The 25,514-nt window shown below is 58.5% G+C and overlaps 2 protein-coding genes across 3 annotated transcripts in view; one reads left to right on the top strand and one right to left on the bottom strand.

The window, feature by feature from the left end:
- Positions 1-16,073, top strand: part of DNAH1 (dynein axonemal heavy chain 1) — a 73,084-nt gene extending 57,011 nt beyond the window's left edge. Inside the window, exons 50-77 of the mRNA XM_065885906.1 lie at positions 404-612; positions 823-994; positions 1,992-2,183; positions 2,574-2,684; positions 3,490-3,675; positions 4,112-4,303; positions 5,768-5,935; positions 6,025-6,216; positions 6,396-6,527; positions 7,003-7,128; positions 7,762-7,881; positions 8,004-8,153; positions 8,248-8,408; positions 9,240-9,465; positions 9,603-9,798; positions 10,112-10,263; positions 10,797-10,993; positions 11,241-11,385; positions 11,643-11,801; positions 11,885-12,016; positions 12,406-12,576; positions 12,666-12,845; positions 12,914-13,090; positions 13,719-13,889; positions 14,008-14,138; positions 14,487-14,838; positions 15,157-15,391; positions 15,952-16,073. Coding sequence (XP_065741978.1) covers positions 404-612; positions 823-994; positions 1,992-2,183; positions 2,574-2,684; positions 3,490-3,675; positions 4,112-4,303; positions 5,768-5,935; positions 6,025-6,216; positions 6,396-6,527; positions 7,003-7,128; positions 7,762-7,881; positions 8,004-8,153; positions 8,248-8,408; positions 9,240-9,465; positions 9,603-9,798; positions 10,112-10,263; positions 10,797-10,993; positions 11,241-11,385; positions 11,643-11,801; positions 11,885-12,016; positions 12,406-12,576; positions 12,666-12,845; positions 12,914-13,090; positions 13,719-13,889; positions 14,008-14,138; positions 14,487-14,838; positions 15,157-15,391; positions 15,952-16,073 — 4,857 coding nt within the window. The remainder of the gene's footprint in view (positions 1-403; positions 613-822; positions 995-1,991; positions 2,184-2,573; positions 2,685-3,489; positions 3,676-4,111; positions 4,304-5,767; positions 5,936-6,024; positions 6,217-6,395; positions 6,528-7,002; positions 7,129-7,761; positions 7,882-8,003; positions 8,154-8,247; positions 8,409-9,239; positions 9,466-9,602; positions 9,799-10,111; positions 10,264-10,796; positions 10,994-11,240; positions 11,386-11,642; positions 11,802-11,884; positions 12,017-12,405; positions 12,577-12,665; positions 12,846-12,913; positions 13,091-13,718; positions 13,890-14,007; positions 14,139-14,486; positions 14,839-15,156; positions 15,392-15,951) is intronic.
- A 583-nt stretch (positions 16,074-16,656) lies between these two features.
- Positions 16,657-25,321, bottom strand: BAP1 (BRCA1 associated protein 1). Of its 2 annotated transcripts, none has more exons than XM_065885211.1 (17): positions 25,255-25,321; positions 25,127-25,156; positions 24,963-25,017; positions 23,837-23,969; positions 23,391-23,510; positions 22,858-22,919; positions 22,630-22,772; positions 22,284-22,362; positions 21,699-21,768; positions 21,240-21,387; positions 20,586-20,770; positions 20,009-20,142; positions 19,036-19,514; positions 18,761-18,921; positions 18,395-18,487; positions 18,189-18,261; positions 16,657-17,975 (listed from the first exon to the last, which is right to left on the bottom strand). In XM_065885211.1, exons 1-17 carry the CDS (start codon positions 25,289-25,291, stop codon positions 17,842-17,844), a joined length of 2,136 nt encoding a protein of 711 aa, XP_065741283.1. In that variant the 5' UTR covers positions 25,292-25,321; the 3' UTR covers positions 16,657-17,841. The 2 variants fall into 2 exon arrangements, with proteins under 2 accessions (XP_065741283.1, XP_065741282.1); XM_065885210.1 differs by having other exon boundaries at positions 17,842-17,975; positions 21,699-21,822; positions 25,255-25,291.
- Positions 25,322-25,514: the final 193 nt, after the last annotated feature.

The raw sequence follows: 25,514 nt of genomic DNA, 5'->3' as shown, positions 1-25,514 counted from the left end.
TAGTCAGGCAAGTGAGGGTGCCCTCTGGCACTGACTAGGCCCTGGCCATATGAGATGGGCAAGGACCCGTTTCTCCCTGTGGCCTGGTTTTCTCCTGTGAGTAAACTGAGATGTAGAGAGGCCTGGCAAGAGAGGAGGAAGACACCACATCTCCCACCCAGGACCCAGGGCCCTTCCACAGCCCAGCAGTGATGTTCAGAGTCTCTGCTGTAGGGCAGGCCTGGGTGTGAGTCCTGGACCACAACTTGTGAGGTCACTTGGTGACCCTGGGCTTCTCTGAGCCTTAGTGGCATGGTCTGTGGAATGGGGCTCCTGTGAAGGTCCAGTGAGACCATGGTCATGGAGCCCAACACCCAGGGGCCATCATCAAGACTCAGCTCCTCCATCCCCATCTTCCCCCCAGATCAAGGACGAGTCCTTCCTAGAGGACATTAACAATGTCCTGAACTCAGGTGACATTCCCAACCTCTACAACACGGATGAGCAGGACCAGATTGTCAACACCATGCGGCCCTACGTCCAGGAGCAGGGCCTGCAGCCCATGAAGACCAACCTCATGGCTGCCTACACCGAGCGTGTGCGCAGCAGCATCCACCTGGTGCTGTGCATGAGGTACAGGTGGCCACTGCAACCTTGCAGGGACAGTGGTTTTAGGTGGGGGAGCACCTGGGCCTGCCACAAGGGGAAGTGGCCTGGGCCTGGCCACCATGCCATTGGGTCCAGACTGCCATGTCACAGGGCTGTGAAATGACCCTGGGTCCTGGGTTCCTGGGGGGTGTAAGTCAGTGTCTCAGGGCCTCATTTGGACCCCCACCTCCCCAGCCCCATTGGAGAGGTCTTCCGAGCTCACCTAAGGCAATTCCCCTCCCTGGTCAACTGCTGTACCATCGACTGGTTTAATGAGTGGCCGGCAGAAGCCCTGGAGTCTGTGGCCACCATGTTCCTGAACGAGATCCCAGAGCTAGACGCTACCCCCAAAGTAATTGAAGGACTGGTAGGTATCTTGGTGAGGAGCAAGACCTTGAGGGGGACTGTGTAGGTTTGGGCTTGGGGTCTCCAAGGCCTGGGTAAGATTCCCAGGCCCACCACTGATGGGAAGCCTTTGGGCAGACAGCTTTATCTGTCTGAGCCTCAGTTTCCTCACCTGTATAATGGGAATGCCACAAGGTTGTCACGGTGACGCAGGAGGCTGGGCACACAGTTACACAGTCACTGTTTATCTTATTCTCTGAGGGCTCCACGGAAACTTTCTTTAAAGAGTCGCCTGATATGGGGACTTCCCTGGCAGTCCAGGGAAGATTTCACCTTCCACTGCAGGGGGTGAGTGTTCAATCCCTGGTCGGGGAGCTAAGATCCCACATGCCTTGGCGACAAAAAACCAAAACGTAAAACAGAAGCAATATTGTAACAAATTCAGTAAAGAGTTTTTTTAAAAAAATGGTCTACATTAACAAACAAACAAAGAGCCCCCTGATACAACCCAGAGACTACAGATGGGGTGGGGGGTAGATTTGTCTGGTCCAGCCTGAGACAGTGATGGTCACCTGGGGGCCAAGAGCTAGGGTGAGCCCATTTCTGCCCAGCTGTGCTGAGGCCTTGGGCCCTCCCTCCCCACATCTACAGCCTCCGAGAGGGGCCCCACCTTAGGGCTTTCTGAGAGAGGCAGGTCATAGGGGCTGTGATAAGAGCACTGGGCCAAGAGCTGGGACACACCTGGGTCCAAGTTCAAAGTGAACTCTGCCCTTGACAACTGTGTGAACTCGGAAAAGCCCCTTGATTTCTCTGGGTCGTGGGATTTTTCGTCTGCAGAATAGGTGACCTTTACCTGGAGGTCGTGAGGATCATAGGAGAGAGTGAGTGTGAGGGCCGTTGAGGTTCCTGCACGTGGCTCCCTCCCCAGAACCAGGCTTCAGTGGCTTCAAGGGCACCCTGGTGCCCCATCTTTGCTGGGGGCTCTACAAGACTGGCATCAGTGGTCTGCTCCCTCACAGATTCAGGTTTGTGTGTATATCCACCAGTCGGTGGCCAAGAAGTGTGTCGAGTATCTGGCCGAGCTGGCCCGCCACAACTATGTGACCCCCAAGAGCTACCTGGAGCTGCTCAATATTTTCTCCATTCTCATCGGGCAGAAGAAACAGGAGCTGAAAACTGCTAGGAACCGCATGAAGAGTGGCCTCGACAAGGTGGGCTGGGGTGGGGCCTTGTGGGCAACGTATAGCTGCCCGTGGTTCTGCCCATGCAGTCTCAGTCCTGACCCCGGAGGCCCAGCCTGGCCTTTCAGTTGGCAGCCCACAGTGTTTAAATGGGTGGCTTCCTCCCTCACCAAAAGAGCTGCTGGCCAAGGGCAAGGCCAAAGCAGTTCACCCCAAATATTTTTAGGGGACTGCTCCCTTCCTCTGGGGTCCACTGGGCAACCTGGGGGCCACTGAAGCTGCTGGCCACAGCCTCTCGTGAATGAGGGCGGCCCTGCAGGGACCTCTCCCCTGCTCCCTCCAGGCCTAACTCACTCTCTGGTCCCCATCACACCGTCACACCAGATTTCCTCTCTGTGCCCCCCGCCTCCCACCCCGCAGCTGCTGAGCACTTCGGAGGACGTGGCCAAGATGCAGGAAGAGCTGGAGATTATGCGCCCCTTGCTGGAGGAGGCTGCCAAGGAGACCACGCTCACCATGGAGCAGATCAAGGTTGGAAGTGCTCCTGGCCCCCTCCCTGACGGCTGACCATGTCTGAGGATGCTCGGCATCCCCATGCAACCACAAGATCCCTAGCTGCCCGGCCTCACAGTTTGCTTAGCCTCTTGGTGCCCAGTTCCCTCATTCAGTCATGTGTTCATTCAACAAATGCTTGCTCAGAACCTATTCTATGCCAAGCGCTGCACTGGGCAGAGGATATGGTGATGAGCAAGACAGACAAATCCAAACCCAATAATCACAACACGGACTGAGCAGCAGGGCAGCCACAGGTAGCGGTGCACAGTCTGCCTGAGTCTCCCTCTAAGATCCTCTGAGTCTACAAGAGGGCCCACATTTGAGGACCGGTCCTCACAGCAGCCTCCGCAGGTTTGCATATTCATGATGGCAGCTTTCTGGCAGAAACAATCATGTCCTGCTCTACAAAGGCAGTGGTATTGAAAATTTTTCCAGCAGATGGAAAGAAAGTGACTTGTGGGAGGGGAGTGCCTTTCTCTGTTCTGCATGGAGGTGCCCTGTGGGTTTAGGGGGCCCTGCCCATGGGGTAGTTATGCTCAAGCATGTAAAGCCCTGAGCCCCATGCCAGGCCCATGATGAGCACTCAGGATTGGAAGGGGTTCCTAGCACTCCCGGGTCTCCATGGGCTGTCACAGCCGAGATGGTCCTTAGAGAATGGGGCATCCCAACCCTCATTTCCTTCCACCTGGGGAGACTGAGACACAGAGAGGAGAAAGGGGAGGAGGGCACACCTGTCCCTGACACGGGCCATCCCTGGGCCCTCCCTACTTCTGGTCCCTAGGTGGACACAACCATTGCTGAGGAGTCCCGGAATTCAGTGCAAGCAGAGGAGATCAAGGCCAATGAGAAGGCCAGGAAGGCACAAGGTATTGCTGACGATGCCCAGAAGGATCTGGATGAGGCTCTGCCCACCCTGGATGCAGCCCTGGCCAGTTTGCGCAACCTCAACAAGAATGATGTGACCGAGGTGGGTGGCTAGGCACCCCCAGGCTTTTCTTGACATCCCTCCCTGGAGCCCTCTTGGGTCCTGGCCCCTAGGCCCTCCCTCTACACATCCCTTGAGGGTCATATGTCAAGAGATGAGGGCAGAACTAGGGCTTGAATCCAGCTGCCTGCCCTTACCTCCTTGTATCAGCGCCCAGGGCCCGGGCAGGTGCATGAGGAGGGCTTTGGGCCTTGAGAAATGAACGTACAGGACCTCGTGGCCAGGCCTGGGTATACGGGGGAGCAGTAGTTGCCATAGGCCAAGGCAGACCTTGGGGGATCCCCGGGTGTGCCCTTGGTCTGTAGTGGTAGGGACTTGGCTGGTGGGGCCCACCTTGTCTGGTGGCTGTCCCTGCCTGGAGGTACCGTACCACTCTGTGATGGACCTCCCCCTTCCCCACTCTTGGCCTGGCCCACAGGTGCGTGCCATGCAGCGACCACCCCCAGGTGTGAAGCTGGTCATAGAAGCTGTGTGCATCATGAAGGGCATCAAGCCCAAGAAGGTCCCTGGAGAGAAGCCTGGCTCTAAGGTGGATGACTACTGGGAGCCAGGCAAGGGGCTGCTGCAAGACCCCGGCCGCTTCCTGGAGAGCCTCTTCAAGTTTGACAAAGTGAGCGTGCCAGGCACCCAGCCAGCTGGGAGTGAGTGAGGGCAGGACCCAGCTGGGCAGAGAAGTGAGGAGAACCGGCGCTGGGGCCTCCATCCTATCTCACTCTGCCTGCAACACACACAGCCCTGTGGCCACAGAGCTGATGGGACCAGATCCTGGCACAGAGGAGCTCTCCAGCTGGTGGGGGAAACAGACGGACCAACCAACAGATGGATGTTGAGGAAATCAGGACCTGGGAAGGCTCCTATGCCCATAGGACATCACCCACAGTCACTCCAAGGCCCCGCAGCCTGGAGATTCTCTCTCCTGCTCTTTTTTTCCTGAAACCCCCATGGCACTGGCCAAGACCTTCCCTGGCTGCTCAGTCATCGCCTCTCCCTCAGCCTTAACACCTGAGGTTTAGTGCCTGTCTGTCTCTGGATTTCTCTGCCTTCCTGTCTCTCTGGGGTTCTCAGTATCCATGGGCATGCTCTCTCACGGGGCTGCTTAGGGTTAGGTCAGCCTGGAGCCTGCAGCCCTCTTGGAGGGCCCCTTTCCAGCCCAGAAATTAGTCCCACGCGGGCCGCTCCCCCCCTCCCCCACCATGTGTCAGTGTTGGAGCCCTGGGCACGTCCCAGACTGCACTGGGAGCGCAGAGACAATGGCCCATCTCAGTGACAGCTGGACTCTATGGGCTTCCCCATCCCTCTAACTGAGCCCAAATCAGGAGGCTCACGGCCAGCACTCAGGTTCCCCTGGTCCCAAGCTCTGACCTCTGGGGGCTCATGAACAGTACAGATTCCTGGGCTCATCCTGAATTACAGAGCTGGATTCTCCCAGGGTAGGACAAGTGCTCCAAGAGTATGGTGAACTCTTGGGGTAGGGATTATTACATTTGAACGTGAGCCGGGTTGGGCATCAGAACCACTCACTCGTCTCCACATCAGCCAAGAAGGAGCCCTTGTCTCTAAATGGGTTTTAAATGGGGCCTGCATATTATCAGGTCTTCATTTTTAAAAATTTTTAATATTTATTTATTTATTTAGGCTGCGCCGGGTCTTAGTTGCAGCATGCGGGACCTTCGTTGCGGCATGCGGGATCTTTTTAGTTGTGGTGTGTGGACTTCTTAGTTGCGGCATGCATGCGGGATCTGATTCCCAGACCAGGGATTAAACCCGGGCCCCCTGCATTGGGAGCGTGGAGTCTTACTCTCTGGACCACCAGGGAAGTCCCTGTATTATCAGATCTTGAGGTTGTGTCATTTCTTGAGAAAGAAAAATCTCTGATCATGTTATTTGAAATCCTAGAATACAGAAGATCCTCTTCTGGCCAGCTTTTGTGGGTTGTGTCTATTCCCTAGGGAGGACACCTGTACTGAGGCCTACATGGGGCATAGCGGCAGGAGCAGGATGCCCCTCAGCCCTGCAGAGCCTTCTCTGTCCTCCCTGGGAAGCAGCCCCCTGAGCCCATGGTTCCCATCCCCAGGACAACATTGGAGAGGCGGTGATCAAAGCCATCCAGCCATACATCGACAATGAAGAGTTCCAGCCGGCCGCCATCGCCAAGGTGTCCAAGGCCTGCACCTCCATCTGCCAGTGGGTGCGCGCCATGCACAAGTACCACTTCGTGGCCAAGGCCGTGGAGCCCAAGCGGGTGAGGGCTGGGTAGACCTAGGGGGCAGGGGAGAGGGCGTGGGCTCCTCTGGGCACCAGGAAAGCTGGTCCTGCGTCCTCTGCCTGCAGCAAGCCCTGCGGGAGGCCCAGGATGACCTGGAGGTGACACAGAGGATCCTGGAGGAGGCGAAGCAGCGCCTGCACAAGGTGGAGGATGGCATTGCCATGATGCAGGCCAAGTACCAAGACTGCATTGCTAAGAAGGAGGAACTGGAGCTGAAGTGTGAGCAGTGCGAGCAGCGGCTGGGCCGCGCCGACAAGGTGTGAGGGCCTGTGGTGTGGCCTGCCCCCGACAGGCTGGAAGGGCCCGGGTGGTAGGGGGGGTCCCAGGGTGGCTGTCCACACCCCCCACACCGGCCACCTCGGGGACTGCGCCAGGCAGGGACACCCAGGCCCCCGGCCCAGCCTCCCAGAACCCACCCCATGGGCTGTCCTTGCAGCTCATCAACGGGCTGTCGGACGAGAGGGTGCGCTGGCAGGATACGGTGGAGAACCTGGAACACACGCTCGACAACATCTTCGGGGACGTGCTGGTGGCTGCAGGCTTTGTGGCCTACCTGGGCCCCTTCACGGTAAGGAACCCCTGGCCCCACCTTGAGGCCTCACCTCCATGAGGGGTGGCCTGAGGGGCGGCTCTTCTCTCATTCATTCAACAAGCACTTCTCAGGCGCCCCGTCTGAGCCAGGTGCTGTTCCAGGCACTGGGGATATGGCAGCTCACAAAACAGCCAGAAAACCTGCTCCGGTGGGGCTGGCCTTCTAGAGGGAAGTGTGAGTTCACACTGCCGTGCTTGCTGTGTGCCTCTCATTCAATCCTCACAGCTGCCCTGATGGGTGGGCATTGTTGTTCTTATGCTGGTTCCACAGATAAGGGGCTGAGGATTGTGGAGGCTGATGATGTTCCCCAAAGTGGGGCTAGAACTCAGGCCTCCGTCTCCATGTCTGAGCTCTGACCTCTGCACAACTGCTGAGCGCTGGGGTGCAGGGGGAAGTGGGAGGGCATCGCGGCTGTCTCAGTGGGGTGGCCCTGAGTCTGGCATCTCCCCAGGGCCAGTACCGCACGGTGCTCTACGACAGCTGGGTCAAGCAGCTCACGACTCACCATGTCCCACACACCTCCGAGCCCACGCTAATCGGGACTCTGGGGAACCCCGTGAAGATCCGCTCGTGGCAGGTGCCCACCCCGGGGGGCTGGAGCAACTGGGCTGGGCCTGCAGTGTGGTCGGGCTGGGCCAGGAGCCTCCCGCCTCCCTCCCACCCTCTTTCCTGGGTCTGCTTAGAGATGCGTCTCCTGAGCCCGCCCGGGGCCAGTCAGAGGCTGGTGGGTAGGAGAGGAGAAAGCCGAGCGAGTGGTACAGATGCTGGGCAGAGAGGTCAAGGGGTGCTTATGAGAGTGGGACTGGGGTGGGAGAGCAGTGTCCAGAGTGAGGGTTACGAGATCGTGTCCGAGCTAGACCCTGGAGGACAGGTAGAGTTGGCGCAAGGAGAGAACCAAGAGGCTCAGGCAGGGGCTGAGCGTGAACACAGTGCGGGAGGGCTGATGGGCTTTACTGGCTCCGTGAAGATGGTCTGACTGAGCAAGGACTCAACAGGCATGAGGAACAACGGGCCCAGCGAAGGAGGGTGTTGGGAGCCAGCCAATAGGAGGGAGACCAGTCCTGGGGGCTGAGACCTCAGGACTGCCCTTCACCCTCAAGAGGGTGCAGTAAGAAGAAGGGAAACACAGCCAAAGCACAAGGTTGGGAGTGGCTGATGTCCCAGCTGAGCCTGCTGTGTGAGACCCCCGACCCAGCCCAGTCCCCCACAGGTTGCTGGCCTCCCCAACGACACACTGTCAGTGGAGAATGGGGTCATCAACCAGTTCTCCCAGCGCTGGACCCACTTCATTGACCCTCAGAGCCAGGCTAACAAATGGATCAAGAACATGGTGAGCCTACCCACCGGGTGCCACCACCCCACCCAGCAGGGCTTAGCAGGTGCAGGGGGAGTAGCTGAGCCTCAGGCTGGTTCTCAGCCCCCGCGGCCCCCACCTGCCCCCTGTGCCCACAGGAGAAGGACAGCGGGCTGGATGTGTTCAAGCTGAGCGACCGTGACTTCCTGCGCAGCATGGAGAATGCCATCCGCTTTGGCAAGCCCTGCCTTCTAGAGAACGTGGGCGAGGAGCTGGATCCCGCCCTGGAGCCCGTGCTGCTCAAGCAGGTGGGCCTGCAGCAGTGGGGGTGGGGGCGGCCCCCTTCCCCTGCCTCACTGGTGAAGCCCAAGCCACAGCGCTTGCCCATCCCACCTGCCACAGACATACAAGCAGCAGGGGAACAAGGTGCTAAAGCTGGGAGACACGGTGATCCCCTACCACGAGGACTTCAGGATGTACATCACCACCAAGCTGCCCAACCCACACTACACGCCCGAGATCTCCACCAAGCTCACCCTCATCAACTTCACCCTGTCTCCCAGGTGAGCCCTTGGTCCCTGGGACCCCCAGCATCAGCTCTGCCTCAGCCTGCCTGGCTGCCTCCTCCCACCCCCAGGCAGAGACTCAGTGGGTTTCCCCCTGAGGCCCCGCCAGCTTCCTCCCAGGCACTCTGCATTTCAGGTCTTTCTAGCCCCTCCACCAACTCCCTTTACTTGCCACCGTTTCCACCTGAGAAACCCCACCCTCAGATCATCCTGATCCCTGGTCAGGAACCCCTCCCCCAGCCTCCCTGGCCAGCACTAGCCCCACCTCATCCGGATACCCTTGCCCCACAGCCCTTGCTGAGCCCTTGTGTACTCACCCCCAGAGCTGTCCTGGAGCCCTGTGGGGGGCATACTCTGGCTCCCTGCACCCAAGCCGTTTCCTGCCCTTGCTGCCCTAAGCCCAGGCACTATAGCTTTTGCTGACCACCCACAGAGAGTGCTAAGGCCTCCATGCCAGTGGCCACTATGAACCTCTCCACAGACAAGGGGGTGAAAACATCCTTAAGTCCTGTCCCTCCCCATCACCCCCAGCCCCCTCCTGCTGAGAGGGAGTTTTTCAGACCCCAGCAACTCACATGTTCAACTGACTGGCCCCTGCTGGGATTCCAAGCTGCCACCTGAGGTCTCACTGAGAACTGGTCACTTTGAAGCCAGGCTCTGCCTTAGCCCTGCAGCCTGAGACAGAGGCCAGGCCTTCCAGGCTGACACCAACAGGGATGCTAGGCTCTTTGGAGCCCCAGGAGCACAGGTACATAGGTCAGCAGGCTCCAGGCTGGCCCTCCAGGGCCCACCAGGTGTCACAGACATAATGTCCCCTGCCCCTGGCAGTGGCCTAGAGGACCAGCTGCTGGGCCAGGTAGTGGCTGAGGAGCGGCCTGACCTTGAGGAAGCCAAGAACCAGCTGATTGTCAATAATGCCAAGATGCGCCAGGAGCTGAAGGACATTGAAGACCAGATCCTGTACCGGCTCAGCTCCTCTGAGGGCAACCCTGTGGATGACATGGAGCTCATCAAGGTGCTGGAGGCTTCCAAGATGAAGGCTGCTGAGATCCAGGTCAGCAACTGCCGGCCCACCCCTGCCTGCCTCTCCCCACCTGCCCCAGGCCTGCCCCCTATCGCCACCCACCTCTGCCTGGTGCCCTTTGACAACCTACCTGGGCCTGACCAGCACGCCCTGTACTGCACCCCCAGGCCAAGGTCAGGATTGCAGAGCAGACAGAGAAGGACATTGACCTCACGCGCATGGAGTACATTCCCGTGGCCGTCCGTACCCAGATCCTCTTCTTCTGCGTGTCTGACTTGGCCAACGTGGACCCCATGTACCAGTACTCCCTCGAGTGGTTTCTCAACATCTTCCTCTCAGGCATCGCCAACTCAGAGAGGGCAGGTAGCCCTGGCACAGATGCACATGTTGACACAAACACCAGGCTCTACCCTGGCACAGGTGTGACACACCTGGATGCATTTCCACAGCGGGCACACACACGTAGACTCACACCCACGTCCACTCATACACATCCTCGTCAGACTTACACTACGTAAGAACACACGCCCCTCCTACGCTCCTCGGAGCAAATGCCCCAAGCGGGTGCCCAGACTGCCCCTTTGGCTACTGGGGAGATGGGCTGGGCTGGGCTGGGCCCCAGGGATCTTGCTTCCCTCCCTTCTCCCTGCACTGCCATCACCCCTCTGCCCTGCAGACAACCTAAAGAAGCGCATCGCCAACATCAACCGCTACCTGACCTACAACCTCTACAGCAGTGTCTGCCGCAGCCTCTTCGAGAAGCACAAGCTGATGTTCGCCTTCCTTTTGTGTGCCCGCATCATGATGAACCAGGGCAAGATCGACCAGGTGCGTGATCGACCAGGAGGGGCGGCCAGGTCCTTGCTTGAAAACAGCCAGGAGGCTCTGGGTTAACTATGGCCCAGCAGCTCCTGTGCACATGTCTTCTCAGAGCCTTGAGCGTGCTGGTGAGCACAGACAGTCCTGAGCCTCCCAGCTCATGGTCTCATGAGCCCCAGGTATTTCCTGGTGCGTTGGAAAGCACTGAAAGTCACAGGCACCACTGCTTGAGCCCTCAATGTGTGCCAGGTGCTGGGATCACAGCCACCCTCTGACCTACCCCCACAAAACCCCTGGAAAGCAGAGTTCTGATTCTTCCTACTTTCCAAGTGAGGAAACAGAGGCTCAGAGGTCAAATCCTTTGCCTAAGGTCACACAGCCAGGGAAAGGGAAAGAGGTGACACTAACCCAGACCTGTGCAACTGCCACCCCTAAGGGGAACTCCATTTCTCTGGCTGAGGATGGTAGGGGAGGCACTGCTAGGTGGGGCGCTGGAGACAGGCCTCAGGGCCTGGGCACTAGCCTCCCCTGTCCCTTGCCAGAGCGAGTGGCGCTACCTCCTGTCCGGGGGCTCTGTCCCTGTCATGAGTGAGAACCCTGCCCCGGACTGGCTGTCAGACCGGGCCTGGCGAGACATCCTGGCACTCTCCAACCTGCCGGCCTTCTCCTCCTTCGCCCTTGACTTCATGAAGCATCTGTCGGAATTCCAGGCCATCTTTGATAGCCCTGAGCCCCACCGGTGAGCTGGGACCCGGGGCACAGCAGGGTGGGCACATCCAGGGGCTGAGACCCAGGAACAGGCTTGCCCTGGAGCCTTCTCTGAGGGGCCACACAGGGTTGCCCTGCAACTGTGACTACATCTCTTCCATGCCCCCGGCCATGTACCCCTGGACACCCCATTCTCCCCTGCTGTCCAGCAAGCAGAGACCCTGTGGCCAGTGCCCTCCCACAGGTTGGCTCTCAGGGGGACGTGGGCACTGTTGCAGGGAGCCCTTGCCTGGCATCTGGGACCAGTACCTGGACCAGTTCCAGAAGCTGCTGGTCCTCCGCTGCCTACGTGGGGACAAGGTTACCAATGCCATGCAGGACTTCGTGGCCACCAACCTGGAGCCACGCTTCATTGAGCCCCAGGCAAGTGCTGTCAGCCAGCACCTGGGCTAATCCCCACCCTGGGTCCCAGGATCCGAGCTGCACCTGGACAGACCACTTTGCAGCCTTGGTCAGGCCAGGACCCCTAACCACCCCAAAAAGCTCTGAGAGGTTCCAGGTCCCACCAGGAAGCCCCTCTGGGACTACTCTGGGGGCCCCAGGACCCCCCTACCTTGCCCTGGTCGCCTGCCCCTGAGGAGAACCTCTAGGTGGCCCCAGCATCTCTCCCTGCCCTGCAGACAGCCAATCTGTCATTGGTGTTCAAAGACTCCAACTCCACCACGCCCCTCATCTTCGTGCTATCGCCTGGCACTGACCCGGCTGCCGACCTCTACAAGTTTGCTGAAGAAATGAAGTTCTCCAAGAAGCTCTCTGCCATCTCCCTGGGCCAGGGCCAGGTAAGGGCAAGGGGGTGGGGGAGAAGGGAGCTGGTGGGCTGGGCCAGCTGGTCCCCCACCACTCAGCACTCCTGTCCCCACAGGGCCCTCGGGCGGAAGCCATGATGCGCAGCTCCATAGAGAGGGGCAAGTGGGTCTTCTTTCAGAACTGCCACCTGGCACCGAGCTGGATGCCAGTCCTGGAGCGCCTCATTGAGCACATCAATCCCGACAAGGTACACCGAGGGAATACAGTACATCCGTCCAGGACTGATAAGGCTAAATGAGATCGTCCCACAGAGCACTCAGCCCAGCCACCAGCACACAGTGGGCGCTCAGGAAGTGACATATGTAACACATATCAACTAGATTAATCTTCCCAGTGGCCCCCTCAAGTAACTGCTACCAGTGACTCGCCCAAGCCCACCCAGCACAGACGGGTGACCCTGGAACTTGCTGAAGCCCATGTTCTTTACCAGTGGTCCGTGCAGCCTGGTCTGGCCCAGCCCAACCCAGGGGTGGAGTCAGGCTGAGGGTGGCTCAGGGTCCTCGGGTAGGAGGGAGCCTGGTGTTGGGGCAGCCACCAGGTACGGGTCTCAATGCTCACGTGGAGCGTGGCCACCAGGTGCACCGGGACTTCCGCCTGTGGCTCACCAGCCTGCCCAGCAACAAGTTCCCAGTGTCCATCCTACAGAATGGCTCCAAGATGACCATTGAGCCGCCACGCGGGGTCAAGGCCAACCTGCTCAAGTCTTACAGCAGCCTCAGTGATGACTTCCTCAACTCCTGTCACAAGGTGAGACACACTTGGCACGTGCACCCCCAACCTGCCCCATCTCCATCCCCACCCTTCACACCCCTCCGCCCCGCCCCCACCTCTGGCAGGTGATGGAGTTCAAGTCCTTGCTGCTGTCTCTGTGTTTGTTCCATGGGAATGCCCTGGAGCGTCGTAAGTTTGGGCCCCTGGGCTTCAACATACCCTACGAGTTCACAGACGGGGACCTACGCATCTGCATCAGCCAGCTCAAGATGTTCCTGGACGAGTATGACCACATCCCCTACAAGGTGGGCTGGGGATGGGCTGAGGGCGGGGAGCTGGGCGCCTGTGGGGGCCTGACCTACCCACCCCGTAGGTCCTCAAGTACACGGCAGGGGAGATCAACTACGGGGGCCGCGTCACTGACGACTGGGACCGCCGCTGCGTCATGAACGTCCTGGAGGACTTCTACAGCCCCGCCGTGCTCTTCCCCGAGCACAGCTACAGTGCCTCGGGCGTCTACCACCAGATCCAACCCACCTACGACCTCAACGTGAGCACACACCGGGGCTATGCTTTAGGCAGCCTGCCAGGCTGGGGTCCTGGGGTGCCGTGAACACCTGGGTGCCGGAAGACTTGGCCCCAACCGGCCAGTAGCTCCTTTTCATTGATTGATCCATCCCACAAAGATAGCCCTGGAGCTCAGGTTCTGTGGGCAGAGGCCAGCTCCCGCCTCTCAGCCCCTGCCCAAGAGGACTTTGTGAGGCTGGGAGGGGCCGGGCAGCTCCTCTGAGGCTGCCAGGTGAGGCAGTGAGGTGGGAAGCAGCCCAGACCACAGTCAGGGAGGGCTCCCTGAGGAAATGATGCTTCAGCTAAGATGTGTGAGGAGCAGGCAGGTGCTAGGTGGAGCACACCAGAGTGTGGGTCAGCAGTGTAAAGGGCCTGTGGCAGGAGGGGTTGTGACAGGTTTTGAGCAGCTGAATGAAGAAGCAGGGAGCTAGGCAGCAGGGAGAAGTGGGCTAGGAGGGAGCAGAGGCCATGGAGTCCTGAGGGTAAGAGGGACATGCGTAAAGCTTGCAACCAGGGGTGATGAGTAGTGGATGCGCTCAATTGGAGGGCTGTCCCGCAGGCTGGAGGTAGAGCAGGGCAGGGGCTTCAGTCGCAGCGCTCCTACCCTGCAGGGCTACCTCTCCTACATCAAGAGCCTTCCACTCAACGACATGCCTGAGATCTTTGGCCTGCATGACAATGCCAATATCACCTGTGCCCAGAATGAGACCTACACCCTGCTTGGCACCATCATCCAGCTGCAACCCAAATCATCCTCTGAAGGCGGCCAGCACCGGGAGGAGGTTAGTGGCAGCAGGGGAAAGGGCCCACTGGTTGGGCAGGACCAGTCTCCTATCCACCATCATGCCTGTTCCCCTGTGGGAAGGAACTCTGTGCATGTAGAATTCTTTGCGCCCACAGATAGTGGAGGATGTGGCCCAGAACATTCTGCTCAAGGTGCCTGAGCCCATCAGCTTGCAGCGGGTGATGACCAAGTACCCTGTGCTGTATGAGGAGTCAATGAACACGGTGCTAGTACAGGAGGTCACTCGGTAATCCCCTGCCACCCCCAGCCCTGAGTCAGCAGGCCACTGGGCTGTAGAGTAATGACAGTAAAAGCTACACCAAGTGCTATAAACCCGTTCTCTAACTCAGCCACATTTTTATTCCATTTTACAGATGAGTAAACCAAGGCCCAAAAAGGTTACATGACTTGTCTAAGGTCATACATTTACTAACAGCCAGAGCCGGAACTGGTACTCAGGCCACTCGACCCCACTCTATGCTCTTAGCCCCTATGTTCTGCCATTGGTTTTTTGTCTACTGCCTACAACTGGGGAGTGCGGATATGGCCACACGGCCCCAGACCACTGCCTTCCTCCTTGCCACTGCCTCCATAGGTACAACCGGCTGCTGCAAGTGATCACACAGACACTGAGAGACCTGCTCACAGCACTCAAAGGGCTGGTGGTGATGTCCTTGCAGCTGGAGCTGATGGCTGCCAGCCTATACAACAACACTGTGCCCGAGCTCTGGAACGCCAAGGCCTACCCATCACTCAAGCCACTGTCCTTATGGGTCATGGACCTGCTGCAGCGCCTGGACTTCCTGCAGACCTGGATCTCCAAGGGCATCCCAGCCGTCTTCTGGATCAGCGGCTTCTTCTTCCCCCAGGCTTTCCTGACAGGCACCCTGCAAAACTATGCCCGCAAGTCTATCATCTCCATCGACACCATCTCCTTCGACTTCAAGGTCTGGACTCAGCCAGGGCCAGGTCAGGTGACAGGCTGGGATGTGGCCCAGGTAGAAGGAGCACGGAGGCCACAGCTGGCTGGCAGAATCAGGGGAGCCCCTGAGAGGGGGTTGGGGGACAGGGAGAGCCAGAAGAGACCATAAGCCCCAGGGAAATCCCTAGGGGCAGAGCACAGACTGTAGGCTACCAGCTGAAACAGCAGGTGAAGGGGGGAGGCAGGCAGAGCCCTCAGGAGGGAGCTTGTGCCTCCTGACCCAAATCCTAACCGAGATTCTGGGTGTTTATATGTGAGGGGGCATCTGTGTGCCCGACCACAGGTGATGCGCCAGTCGGTATCAGAGCTCAAGACAAGACCCAAAGAGGGGTGCTTCATCCATGGGCTGTTCCTGGAAGGTGCCCGATGGGACCCTCTGGCCTTCCAGCTGGCTGAGTCTCGGCCCAAGGAGCTATACACAGAGATGGCCGTTATCTGGCTCCTGCCAACGCCCAACCGCAAGGTCCAGAACCAGGACTTCTACCTGTGCCCCATCTACAAGACACTGACCCGTGCTGGTATGGGGCCCAGGGTGGGGAGCCTACACCACAGGTGGGGGCCCAGGGTTGGGCCAGTTAGGCTGACCCAGGTTAGCTGAACAGGATGGCTGACAGAGGTCAGTCAGCACTCACTCCTGAGACTGACTAGGCCAGGACAGAGCTGGGCCAGTAGTAGGCAAGGTGATGCCCAGGGGCTGGGCCCAGTCTGTGGGGAGTGGCCCCTGAGCTCACCATCCTCTTGCTTCCCTTAGCAGACCCACCTTGGGTCCTGGGAGGCCCAGCCTGCCAATGGAGGTTCAGAGGGGGTAACTGAGGCCTGGAGAGGTGGGGTGGGCCTGGGCTGGGTCCACAGGGAATGAGCAGGGGCGTCAACTCTCCCATTCCCATCCTCAATTGTCAGTGCAGTAACTTAGGGCAGGGCTGAGCCTTGGCCACACTCCCCAGACAGGCTTCCTCTTGGGTCAGGTCCCCTTCCTTGTCCCAAGCTCAGTTTGCCAAGTCCACTGCCTTTCTTTATACCCTGTTCCTGCCCTAGCTGAAGCAGACAACTTAACCTTCCCCCTTCTTGCCTGCTCTAGGAACACTATCAACCACAGGCCACTCCACAAACTACGTCATTGCTGTGGAGATCCCTACCGACCAGCCCCAGCGACACTGGGTAAAGCGTGGTGTGGCCCTCATCTGTGCCCTGGACTACTAGACCCAGACAGAAGGGCTGGGGCCATTAAAGCTGCATTTCCTAAACAGTCCAGCTGAGCCTTAGCTGCTTACACCAGGCCCCCTCTGTAGAACCCACTGCCAGGGAAACGGTGCGGGTGAGAGGCTACAGGGGCCTCAAGAGAAAATGTGGTTAGCAGGGGGAAGAGTGGCACAGTTGGCAGCCTTTACCTGCAACAAGGGAAGAGAGGTGAGCCTTGCAAGGTCCCAGGGCCCCTCCAGGGACTACACACCAGGCAGGACTAGAGACAGGTGCCACCTCCACTGAGTCCCAACACCTCTCCAGGTTGCAAAGCCACGGCCCTCTCCTCCCACACTACACCTTGCACACAACTCCTCAGGTTCCACAGCCCACCCGAAGCCCCTCCTCAGTTCAGACCCTAAGTCCCAGGCCTAGGGTCCCAAGAACCTCTGCCCCAGAAGGCTGAATGCCCGAGAATGCACTCCCCGCCTTACCTCTTCGGTCACACACAGGGCCCTGGGCCCAGGTCTGGTTAGGTCCTCACTCCCACCACAGCCCTGGCCTACAAACCTCAGGCCAGCAAGCACAGGAGGACTAATTTTTTAGGAGAGTTTTATTCACTCATTGGTCCAATATTTACAGGGGCCAGAGGCGTCGGGCTATGCTTAGCGCAGAGGCAGCTGCCATGCCTGCCCGCTGCCCCCCCACCCCGGTCACTATGTACACATAAGGGGCCCGCCTGGATCACCTTCAAAGCCACCTAGAAGAGGCCATGGGGCTATGTTTGGGGCCTGAGCTCCAGAGGCAGTGCTGGGCCCACCAGCCGTCGGCATCAGGCCCTCTGGGAACATGGGGCTCCAACTGGTTGTCTTGGTCCTATTGTCCCCATTGTCCCCCACCCTGAGTGCCTTGCAGAAGCTGAGAAAGCTGGCATGGCAGGGAGAGCTGAGTGGTGCCAGCTTCCTGCAAGCAGCCCTGTCTCTGCTGTCTCTAAGAAGAGGGAGACATGGTAATACTGAGGGGCAGGCAGAGGCTCCTCTGAGCCCAGGAGCCCAAAGCAGGCCCCTTGCCAGGGCCACAACACTGAAGACAAAGAGCCCAGGGCCTTGCCACAGAGAGCAGTCTTATCAAGCCTGGCCAAAGCCAGGCCACCAAACAGCTCAAACACTCCTCTCTGCCCGGGCCATGGGACCCAAGCAGGCTGCTCACCCCACCTCCGCTGGAATACCCCACTCCCAGTCTAGCCCAGCAGCCAGGTCCCTGAGTTTGGAGCTCTCCCAGGAGGAACGGAGAGCAGACCTGGCTTTCTCGCCACAGGGACAACTGGGGCCAGAGCAGCAGGGCCCCCAGCTGTGACCCTGCAGGAGTGACCCAGGCCCTCCAGGATGACAGCTGTTAGGAGAGAACTCAGAGTCAGGAAGCTGACTATGTTAACACAGTGGTGGCAAGATGGGTTAGAGCCCAGAAAAATAGACGTCTCTGTAGGTAAAATATATATTCTGCTGCCCAGGCAGAAAGGCCAGGTCCTGCCACTCCACAGCCGGCTGTGGAGGGAGCTGCAGCACCTCCCTGTGCCCCAGCTCCTGCTTCCAGAGCATGACGGGGCAGCCCTGCCCTGGCAGGCACTGGGGTACCGTGCAGAGAATCCTGGCCTGGCTCCCATTCCCAGGGTCTGGGCTCTCTGACTGGAACTATTCAGTAATACTGGGAAGAGGGGGAGTGGGGCAGGGGAGGGCCCTGGTGAGGGCCGTGTGGCAAGAGTGAGCGGCAGGGTCAGGGCCAGCAGTCCTCACTGGCGCTTGGCCTTGTAGGGGCGTGAGCGTTTCCGCCGGTCAGGCTTCCGCTGCTTGTGGAGTCGGCCAATGCTGACCCCCTGGCGCCGCCGCACCGAGATGTTCTGCTCCACCAGGTTGGCCAGCATGCCTGTGGAGAGGCGCAGGCCCTTGAGCGGGTGGCTGGATGCCCAGCAGCCACCCGCTCAACGGGCCACAGCCTCCGGTCAGAAGCTGAGGGTCTCTCGGCCCTCCCTGAGACTACAGTCTGCTCAAGCCCCAGCAGAGGCCTGAAGGAGGGGGCCTGAGGGCCAGGGCTCTGAGCAGGGCATGCCAGGTAAGGTGCAGCAGCGAGACCCCTCACCTTCCTGAGCCAGCATGGAGATGAAGGTGCAGATGAACTCATCGTAGTTGTGTGTTCTTCTCTGGTCGTCGATCTGTGGGAGAGAAGAGTGAGGACATGAGGACGCTGCAGCCATCTCCCCAGAGCAGCCACCAGCTGACCCCAGCAGGTCGCACCTCTGGGAAGACAGGTGGGCAGAGGACCAGGCAGCTGGAGAGAGGGCCCACCTTGAACTTCTTCCTCTTCTCCACCTCTTCCTTGAGGCAGGCCTCGTAGTTTGCAATCTCAGCCTCCACACACTTCAGCAGTGCCAGCAGCTCCTGCCAAAACCCAACAATTGCACCCGTGGTAGGGGGGCTGGCCAGCACCAAAGCCCCACTACCAGCAGGCAGCCAGAGGCAAGGATGAGCAGCCAGAGTCCCGGGAGCCTACTGAGGCCCCAGCCACCACCCGACCCAGACAGGCTTCCTGGCACCTGGCTTCAGCCACCACCCTTCACACCGAAATACCAACTAGGAACCCAGCACCTGGGCAGCAGTGCCCTAGGCCCTTCCCTTGTCAGTATTAGAAGAGAAAGGTGCAGAGGGGCTCACCTTGGGTGAGTACTTCTCCCCGCTCAAGGGCTCACTAGGCCTGACCAGCCCAGGCTTCTCTCTGCTATCCACAGCTTCCACCACCTCCTTCTCCTCTGGGCTACCAGACCCCTGGCTGCCTTGGCTCGGTCTGATGGAAGGTGAGGAACCCTTCCCACTCTCTGGGAAGAGAAGGCACGAGAAGACCCATCAGAGTGCAGGACACGTGGTGGTCACTTGGCCGCCTCCCTCCTCAGTATGCCACTGGGAGGCCAGTGAGCCAGCCCAAGGCCCACCTGTCAGTGCCAGGGGACTCAGCACACCGTCCTCAGCCAGGTGCAGCAGGCCCGTGCTGATGACAGGACCCAGGTCGCGTACAGCACGATTGTAGCGTATGCAGTCAACACGCAGCAGGCTGTCGTCCTCTCCAAAAAGCACCTTGGAGATGTGGGAGGTGACGGGGCTAGAGGGCCGCGTGGGGTTGGCCGAGCGGATAGGCGAGCGTAGTGGCGAATTGAAAGCGCTGCCGATCTCAGAGGCTGTGTCAGTGCTCTCATTGCTGGGGGTGGGCGAGGGCTGTGAGTGCGTGGGAACTGCCACAGCTGGACTCCCGGCCCCGCTGCTCGTCTTGATGGACAGAGGAATTGAGAGGTCTTTCTGGGACTCTTTGAGCTTCTCGGCCAAGACGTTGATGGTGTTGGGCTGCAGCACCGACAGCTGCCCATCCCCAGAGCCACTCAATGGCCCTGGTTTCCCCGGCCCCTTTCGCTTATACCTGTGGGGCCCAAGGAAAGGTAAGCCAAGGGAATGGGCCAGGTGACCACGTTCAGCAACGCCCAGAATGACCTGAACACATCTTGGCCTCCAGGGACTGACCCTGAAGCTCCAGCAGCCTGACCTGGCCATGCCAAGGCTGGCACACTGAGCTTCGACAGCTGCAGCCAGGTGTCCTCAAAGGACACCTCCTCTATTCCAGCTGTCTCACTTCTGGCCTTTTGCCAATGCCAGTTCTTCCAGCAAAGATATCCCCCACCCCATCTCTCAAGGCCTAGACAAAAGGCCTTGATGTCTGGTTAAATGTGCACAGCCCTCGCCCAAGCCCTCCAAAAATTTCTTGGGACCTGGAGTCGGCCCCTTCACGTCAGCCTCCCCGGAGCCCTGCACTCAGCAGGCATTCAGCATTATCTGCTGAAGGGCATTTTCTGGGCTGGAAGATTCAAGATAGGATCTGCAGCACTCAGCCTCCAGCCTTACAGAGCTGGGGCTAACCTGATGGCGGAGTTGGTGTTCTGCACGTCATCCTCCTCGTCATCCTCGTAGTCGTCCTCGTCATCTGAGTACTGCTGGGGTGGGCGGACTGGAACTCGGCTGCGGCCCACACCTGCTGCCAGGTCTTCCTCCTCCTGGGGCAGAGACCCAGGGCGGCCATGAGCCAGGCTGGACACAGCAGCCACAGCCAGGGAGCCAACATGGCTCTCCGGGTTCAGTCCACTGATTCCTTCCAGGTGCTCCAGAGCCCACCCACACTACCTGCCTACATAGGGCTTCTAAGAGAAACAGAGTGCCCTGAAACACCTGCATTTATTTTGCCAGTAGAACCCAACCCACAGAGCTGAATCCAACCCCATGCCCTAAACATTTAGCCCCACAGCCATGAGACTGAGTTTAAAGTCAGAGGAGCTCTCTCTGCCTCCCTCAACCCCTGCCATCGTAGGGGCTTCTGAGAATCAGACAGAGGAACCTGGTTACCTAGGCCCCGACAGAAGGCAAACACCAATGAATCACCTGAGGAAAGTACCTGTTGCAACCTCTCAAAAGAATCCTGGAGGGAATCCTCCCAGCTTACCTGCATGGGGGACTTGGCATAGTTGTGATTGTCCAGAAAGGCTGGCAGCCGCTGGACAATAGGAGTGGGGTTTGGGGGAACCCCATTGATGCTGCTCCCTGGAGGCTTCACCACCAGCTTGGGTTTGCTGGGAGGGCTGTGGGTCGGGGCTTGTGGGCACGAACCAGCCACCTCCTCCGCACCATCTGAGAGGGCAAGGGGCATGGGCAGGACTTTCAGCCAGGCCCTCAAGAAAAGCTGTTCTCAGCCCACTGTCTCCCCAGTCCTGGGGCACAGTACTGCTCCCCTTCCCTTCTCAGAGAAGAACAGCAGAGACAGCTGATGGGTGGAGTCAGCAAGCTCTAAGTCATGGGGCCACAGTGAGAAAGGAAAAGGATGAGATGAAAAAAAGGCAGAAAGAAAAAAACTTCTAGAGAAGCTAGAAAGGGAATATACATTAAGGAGAAGGCTTGGGGGACTGTGGTAATGGCAGCCCTTTTCAGGTGCCTTTGTTTAGGGAGGGACTGCTCTTCCTCCATGTTCCGAGGGGAGAGGGCTGTAGGTACCAGGCTTCAGACCTCCTGCAGGAGCCTCTGAACCACTGCCCAAGTGCCTCCACAGAAAAAGACCTGCTCTGCTTGGGGTGGCTCTGAGGCCCATGAGAGGCTCCAATACCTGTGTGGGTGCCCTCAGAGGCCGCTGGGGCCCTGCTTGTTTCCAGGCCCAGAGGGGACTTGCTGCTGACTGCTTTGGTCTCTTCAGGCAACTGTGACTCTTGAGACTTGTGGGTCTGAATCAGCTCTGGCTGCGTTACCCTAATCAGCTGAAATCAAAATCCAAGGTGCGGAGGAGTGAAGGCAGACCCTAGCTTCTACCTTGGACTGCTAAGGGCCTTGGCTCTACTCACTCACTTAAAGGGAAATAACAACAGTCAAACCTCCTTTCAGAGGCTATTCTCCCCCTCCCCATGCCAAGTCCCATCACCTTTCCCACAAAGGGAGCAAAGGAAAGGAGTGGTTAATTGAAGCCCAGATCCACAATACAGAGTAATGTGGGAATCAGACAGAGATGCCCCAGTGGAGGGAAGGAGTGGGTGGCTGGGCTAGGCAGGGCCTGGGCAGGAGGGGTACCCACCTGCTGCAGGGCCTCCAGTACTGTCTGACGGTTCACCTTCAGAACGTGCAGCCTGGCCTCATACTTGATCCTGCGGTCGGGCACCACCGCCATCAGGTTGAAGCGGATGTCATGGTAGGGCTCCCTGCAGTCACAGCCGTGGCCGTGAGAGCAGCTCTCACCCTGGCCCCGCCATCAGGTTGAGGCAGATCTCCTGGCAGGGCTCCCTGAAGTCACACCTGCAGCCACAGGTACAGGCCCCACCCCAACAGGCGGGCAGTAGCTGGCCATGCACACCAGGCACCTGAGCTGGTGCCTTCCAACAAGCTGCGTGAGGGGCCTGTCAGGAAGTGAGCCAGCACACGTGGGCCACCCGGGGCTCCACCAGGGCCTGCCCCTCCCCAGGCTATCCTGAAGCAGGCCACACGCAGCCTGAGTGGGAAATAGGGCAAGGAGTTGGGAGCACAAGATCTAATCCTGATCTTGCTAGATTCATCACGTGGCCTTGCACAAGCCATCTGGCCTCTCTCTGCCTTGGTTCCCTCTTCTGTGTCCCTCCCAATGGGGGCACAGCTCCAGAAGGTAGGGCAGGCTCAGGGCCCTTACCCTGCAGTGGCGAGGCCGATACGCTCCATGATGACCCTCCGGGCCTTGTCTGTCCACTCCTCATCCTCCCCCCAAGGCCCTGGGGAAACCAAGACAAGGAGTCAGTAGGTAGGAAGCCTGGAGCTCGGGCAGGCCAGGAGTTGGAAGGATGATGGAGAGAAGGTGACCCAGAGAATCAGGGGCTAGGTGGACAATGCAGTACAGGGTGCCATCCTGCCAGAACCACGTCTTCAAGACACCCCTGCCACGCCCCACCACTGGGTCCCAAGTGCTTGAGGACCTTGAGCCCCACCTCCTTAGGAGGTAAGCAGAGAAATCCAATGGGCCCCCAGCTCAGAGTGCCTACCATGGTCAATGGGGTAAACCTTCAGCCCATCCAGCTCAAAAAGCCGGCCTGTGATAGGCACATAGCTGACAAAGTGGAATGCCTCCATGGTCCGCACAGCACTAAGGCCATTCTGCTTCTCGGGGAGATGGCGTGGCTCCGGCCTGGGGAAGGACACAGTCAGTGCCCAGAATGGTACAACCCCCTTCCTTGCCCCCACCCCCATCAGTTCCCACAGCTCCCACACACCTGGCATGGCTATTATGTGCCTTGGCCAACTCTGGAGCATTGCCAATCGCATATCCTTTGCTCTAGAGGGAAGAAAATAAGGCCACATCAGAGCAACTTCTCAGGCGGGCCTCGGGTGGGAAACAGAGCTCAGGAGAGCAGGCCTGGGGGCATTCCAGGAACTTGAAGAAGCACAGGTGGCCTCTCCTGAAGGCCTAGTGGGGGCAGAAAAGAGCTCTGGAGCCCCCAAAAGATGGGCTGTACTGGCCTTGCACAGTAATCAGTGGACACTGGAGAACAACATTGCCTGATAAAGTCCTAATAAGGTGTCACTTAAGGAACGTTCCTCTCTTCCCTAGGTCTATCTCCTTTTCTGACAATTGGGCCTTAAAAAAAAGTTGACTTACACAATTAATTTACAGGTCAAATATAATGTAAATATCATTTGAAAAAGCCTCATAGTGCCAAATGCCGTGTAGTGGCATAATCAGTGGTAGATCTGGTGGTCACATCTGCCTAGTCAGCTGAGTCAGGATTAAGGCACTGTGGCCTACCTCAGGGCTGAAGCCTTTGGTGAAGTCCTTCATGCGACTCAGGGTGGGCCCCAGGTCCACATTGCTGCAGTTCAGGAGCACGCTCAGCAGGGCATGAGTGGCACAAGAGTTGGGGATCAGCTGTGAAACAAAGAACAGTCACCCATCCACAGCATCCCTCACCCCAAGCCCATACTCATCAGGAATGGGGACTCAGAGAGGGACAGTCATGTCTGGACAATCCTCATCAACTCCCCTCATCTTTACCCAACATTTGTTCACTCAACTAAGTACCCATCAGGAGTCTGGGGACATGGAGAATGGACTCAGACAGCATCCTGCTCTAAAGAGACTCCCTTTTTTAGTGAATAAGAGCTCAGTTCCTTCTGCCTTTCCCCACTTCCACTTTCCAAGCGAAGAAAACAGCAGCATCCCACCCTCCAGAAAGAACACAGAGCCCAGCAGACCTGGTGGGCAAAGAACATGTTATTCACAATATCATCATCAATCACAGATGTATCATCCACCAAGGTAGAGACCTTGCGACGGGATCGGCGCTCTTCGATCCATTTGAACAGGAAGATGAATCCATACACGGGGCTGGGGAAAGTAAGGGACAGAGCTAGACCAGTCAAGTGGGGGAAGGCAATCTGCATTCCCTTTCCTCTCCCCTATTCCTTTGCACTGTGTTACCACTCAGGTGCCCTTCCTGTGATCCCACCTCTCCCTTGGCTTCTTCCCAACGCTGCCCAAAGTGGCCCTGCGCCCTCGCACCCCAGAAGCCCACTGCAGGCAGAGTCAAGCATCAGCCTCTGGCTGTGATGCTCCAGGAGTCACCCAGTATCCTTATGAAGTCTATGGTTCTGGGATAAGAAAAGCTGGAACGATGGCTCAGGACCAGGTAGGAACAGAAGGTAAGACGAGAACAATAAATGTGATGAGGAATTTAAACACTAATTCTCACTTGTGAAGCCCAGGGCCTGGGCCCCAGTGCAATCAGGGAAGTTAATGAACACCCATATCAGTCCGTTCTTTCCTGAAGGGAAAGAAGCAGACTTCTCCGTTTAGTCACTGTAGCAGTGCCTCCACACCTCTATTCTGTAGGACCATCAAGACAAGACCCTGACCTTGGTCACCCAGGAGAGTCCTTGTCAGATGCCACAAGCCAACCAATCAATATGAGACCCCTGTGTGGGGATTAAAACCACTGGCACATGGGCACAGTAAAGCAGTCATTAATAAATTACAGCTGCACAAAAGGCACAGTGTGACCCGAGTCAAGAGCAGGGGGTTTCTGGCTGGAAGGCCACACAGAAAGCAGATGAATTTAATCCAAGAGATGGTTAGAATTTGTATTGAGGGGAAGAGGCTACCACATAAAGGGAAGTGTTGAGGGAAAACTGGGAGAAACAAAAGCACAGCACCAGCTTCATCAGGAAGGCACCCAAAGAGGAGGGATGCTTCCTTATACAAGATTTTACAATTTGGAGCCTCTGATACTACCTCCCTTGAGGAGCACTCTCTCCCGGATCCCTCCCTAGCCCTCGGGGTGTAAGGGGCGACCGAAGCCACGCCGCGTGCCAAGCCACTCACCCCTGGCATTTGCTCTGAAGGTCATAGATCTCCTCCACCTGCACCCCTTTGACACCTGCGATCAGGTAAGGAAAGAAGTCGGGAAGGGTAGCCTCTGGCTGTGGAGCGAGGGCCCAGGAGTGGGCCCCCACAGCCTGGTTCCGGCGCGTAGGAGAGGCTCTTACCGAAATCTTCCACCAGGAGGGTGAAGAGGCCTGGGTGGGGCGACAAGAGGAGCGGGTAGTGGTCAGAAAGGCGCGTCTCGGACCCACCCGGCCTCCCCAGCTCCGGGCCTGCCCGGTCCCCTCCTCACCAGGGTCGCTCTCCAGCTCCAGCCAGCCCTTATTCATCTTCCCGCGGGGCGGCCCCTCAGCGCCATGTCCAGGCCCTCCCGACCCCCCGCCGCCCCCCGCCGGGAGCCCCCGCCGCCCCCGGGGCCCCTAGCCCCACACACAGACAACGGGCCCCGTCGCGTCACCCGCCCGCGCCGGCGGCACTACGTCACCTCTGCGCGACGATCCCCGCCCCGCCTCTGGCCTCGTCTTCTGCAGTTTCGACTCCAGAAGCCGGCGA

Source organism: Phocoena phocoena, chromosome 10, assembly GCF_963924675.1.
Source record: "Phocoena phocoena chromosome 10, mPhoPho1.1, whole genome shotgun sequence".
NCBI classification, from domain to species: Eukaryota; Metazoa; Chordata; class Mammalia; order Artiodactyla; family Phocoenidae; genus Phocoena; species Phocoena phocoena.
The sequence above is the reverse complement of the archived record's forward strand: the minus strand, read 5'-3'. Positions and strand labels throughout refer to the sequence as shown.

Bases quoted from the DNA above. Each gene is read 5' to 3' on its own strand.
- BAP1 (XM_065885210.1), bottom strand. From the start codon at position 25,291: ATGAATAAGGGCTGGCTGGAGCTGGAGAGCGACCCTG. The intron at 23,511-23,836 runs GTCTGCTGGGCT...TTTGTTTCACAG, and splicing joins ACATGTTCTTTGCCCACCAG to CTGATCCCCAACTCTTGTGC. The intron at 21,823-22,283 runs GTAAGGGCCCTG...CTGTGACTGCAG, and splicing joins ATCGGCCTCGCCACTGCAGG to GGAGCCCTACCATGACATCC.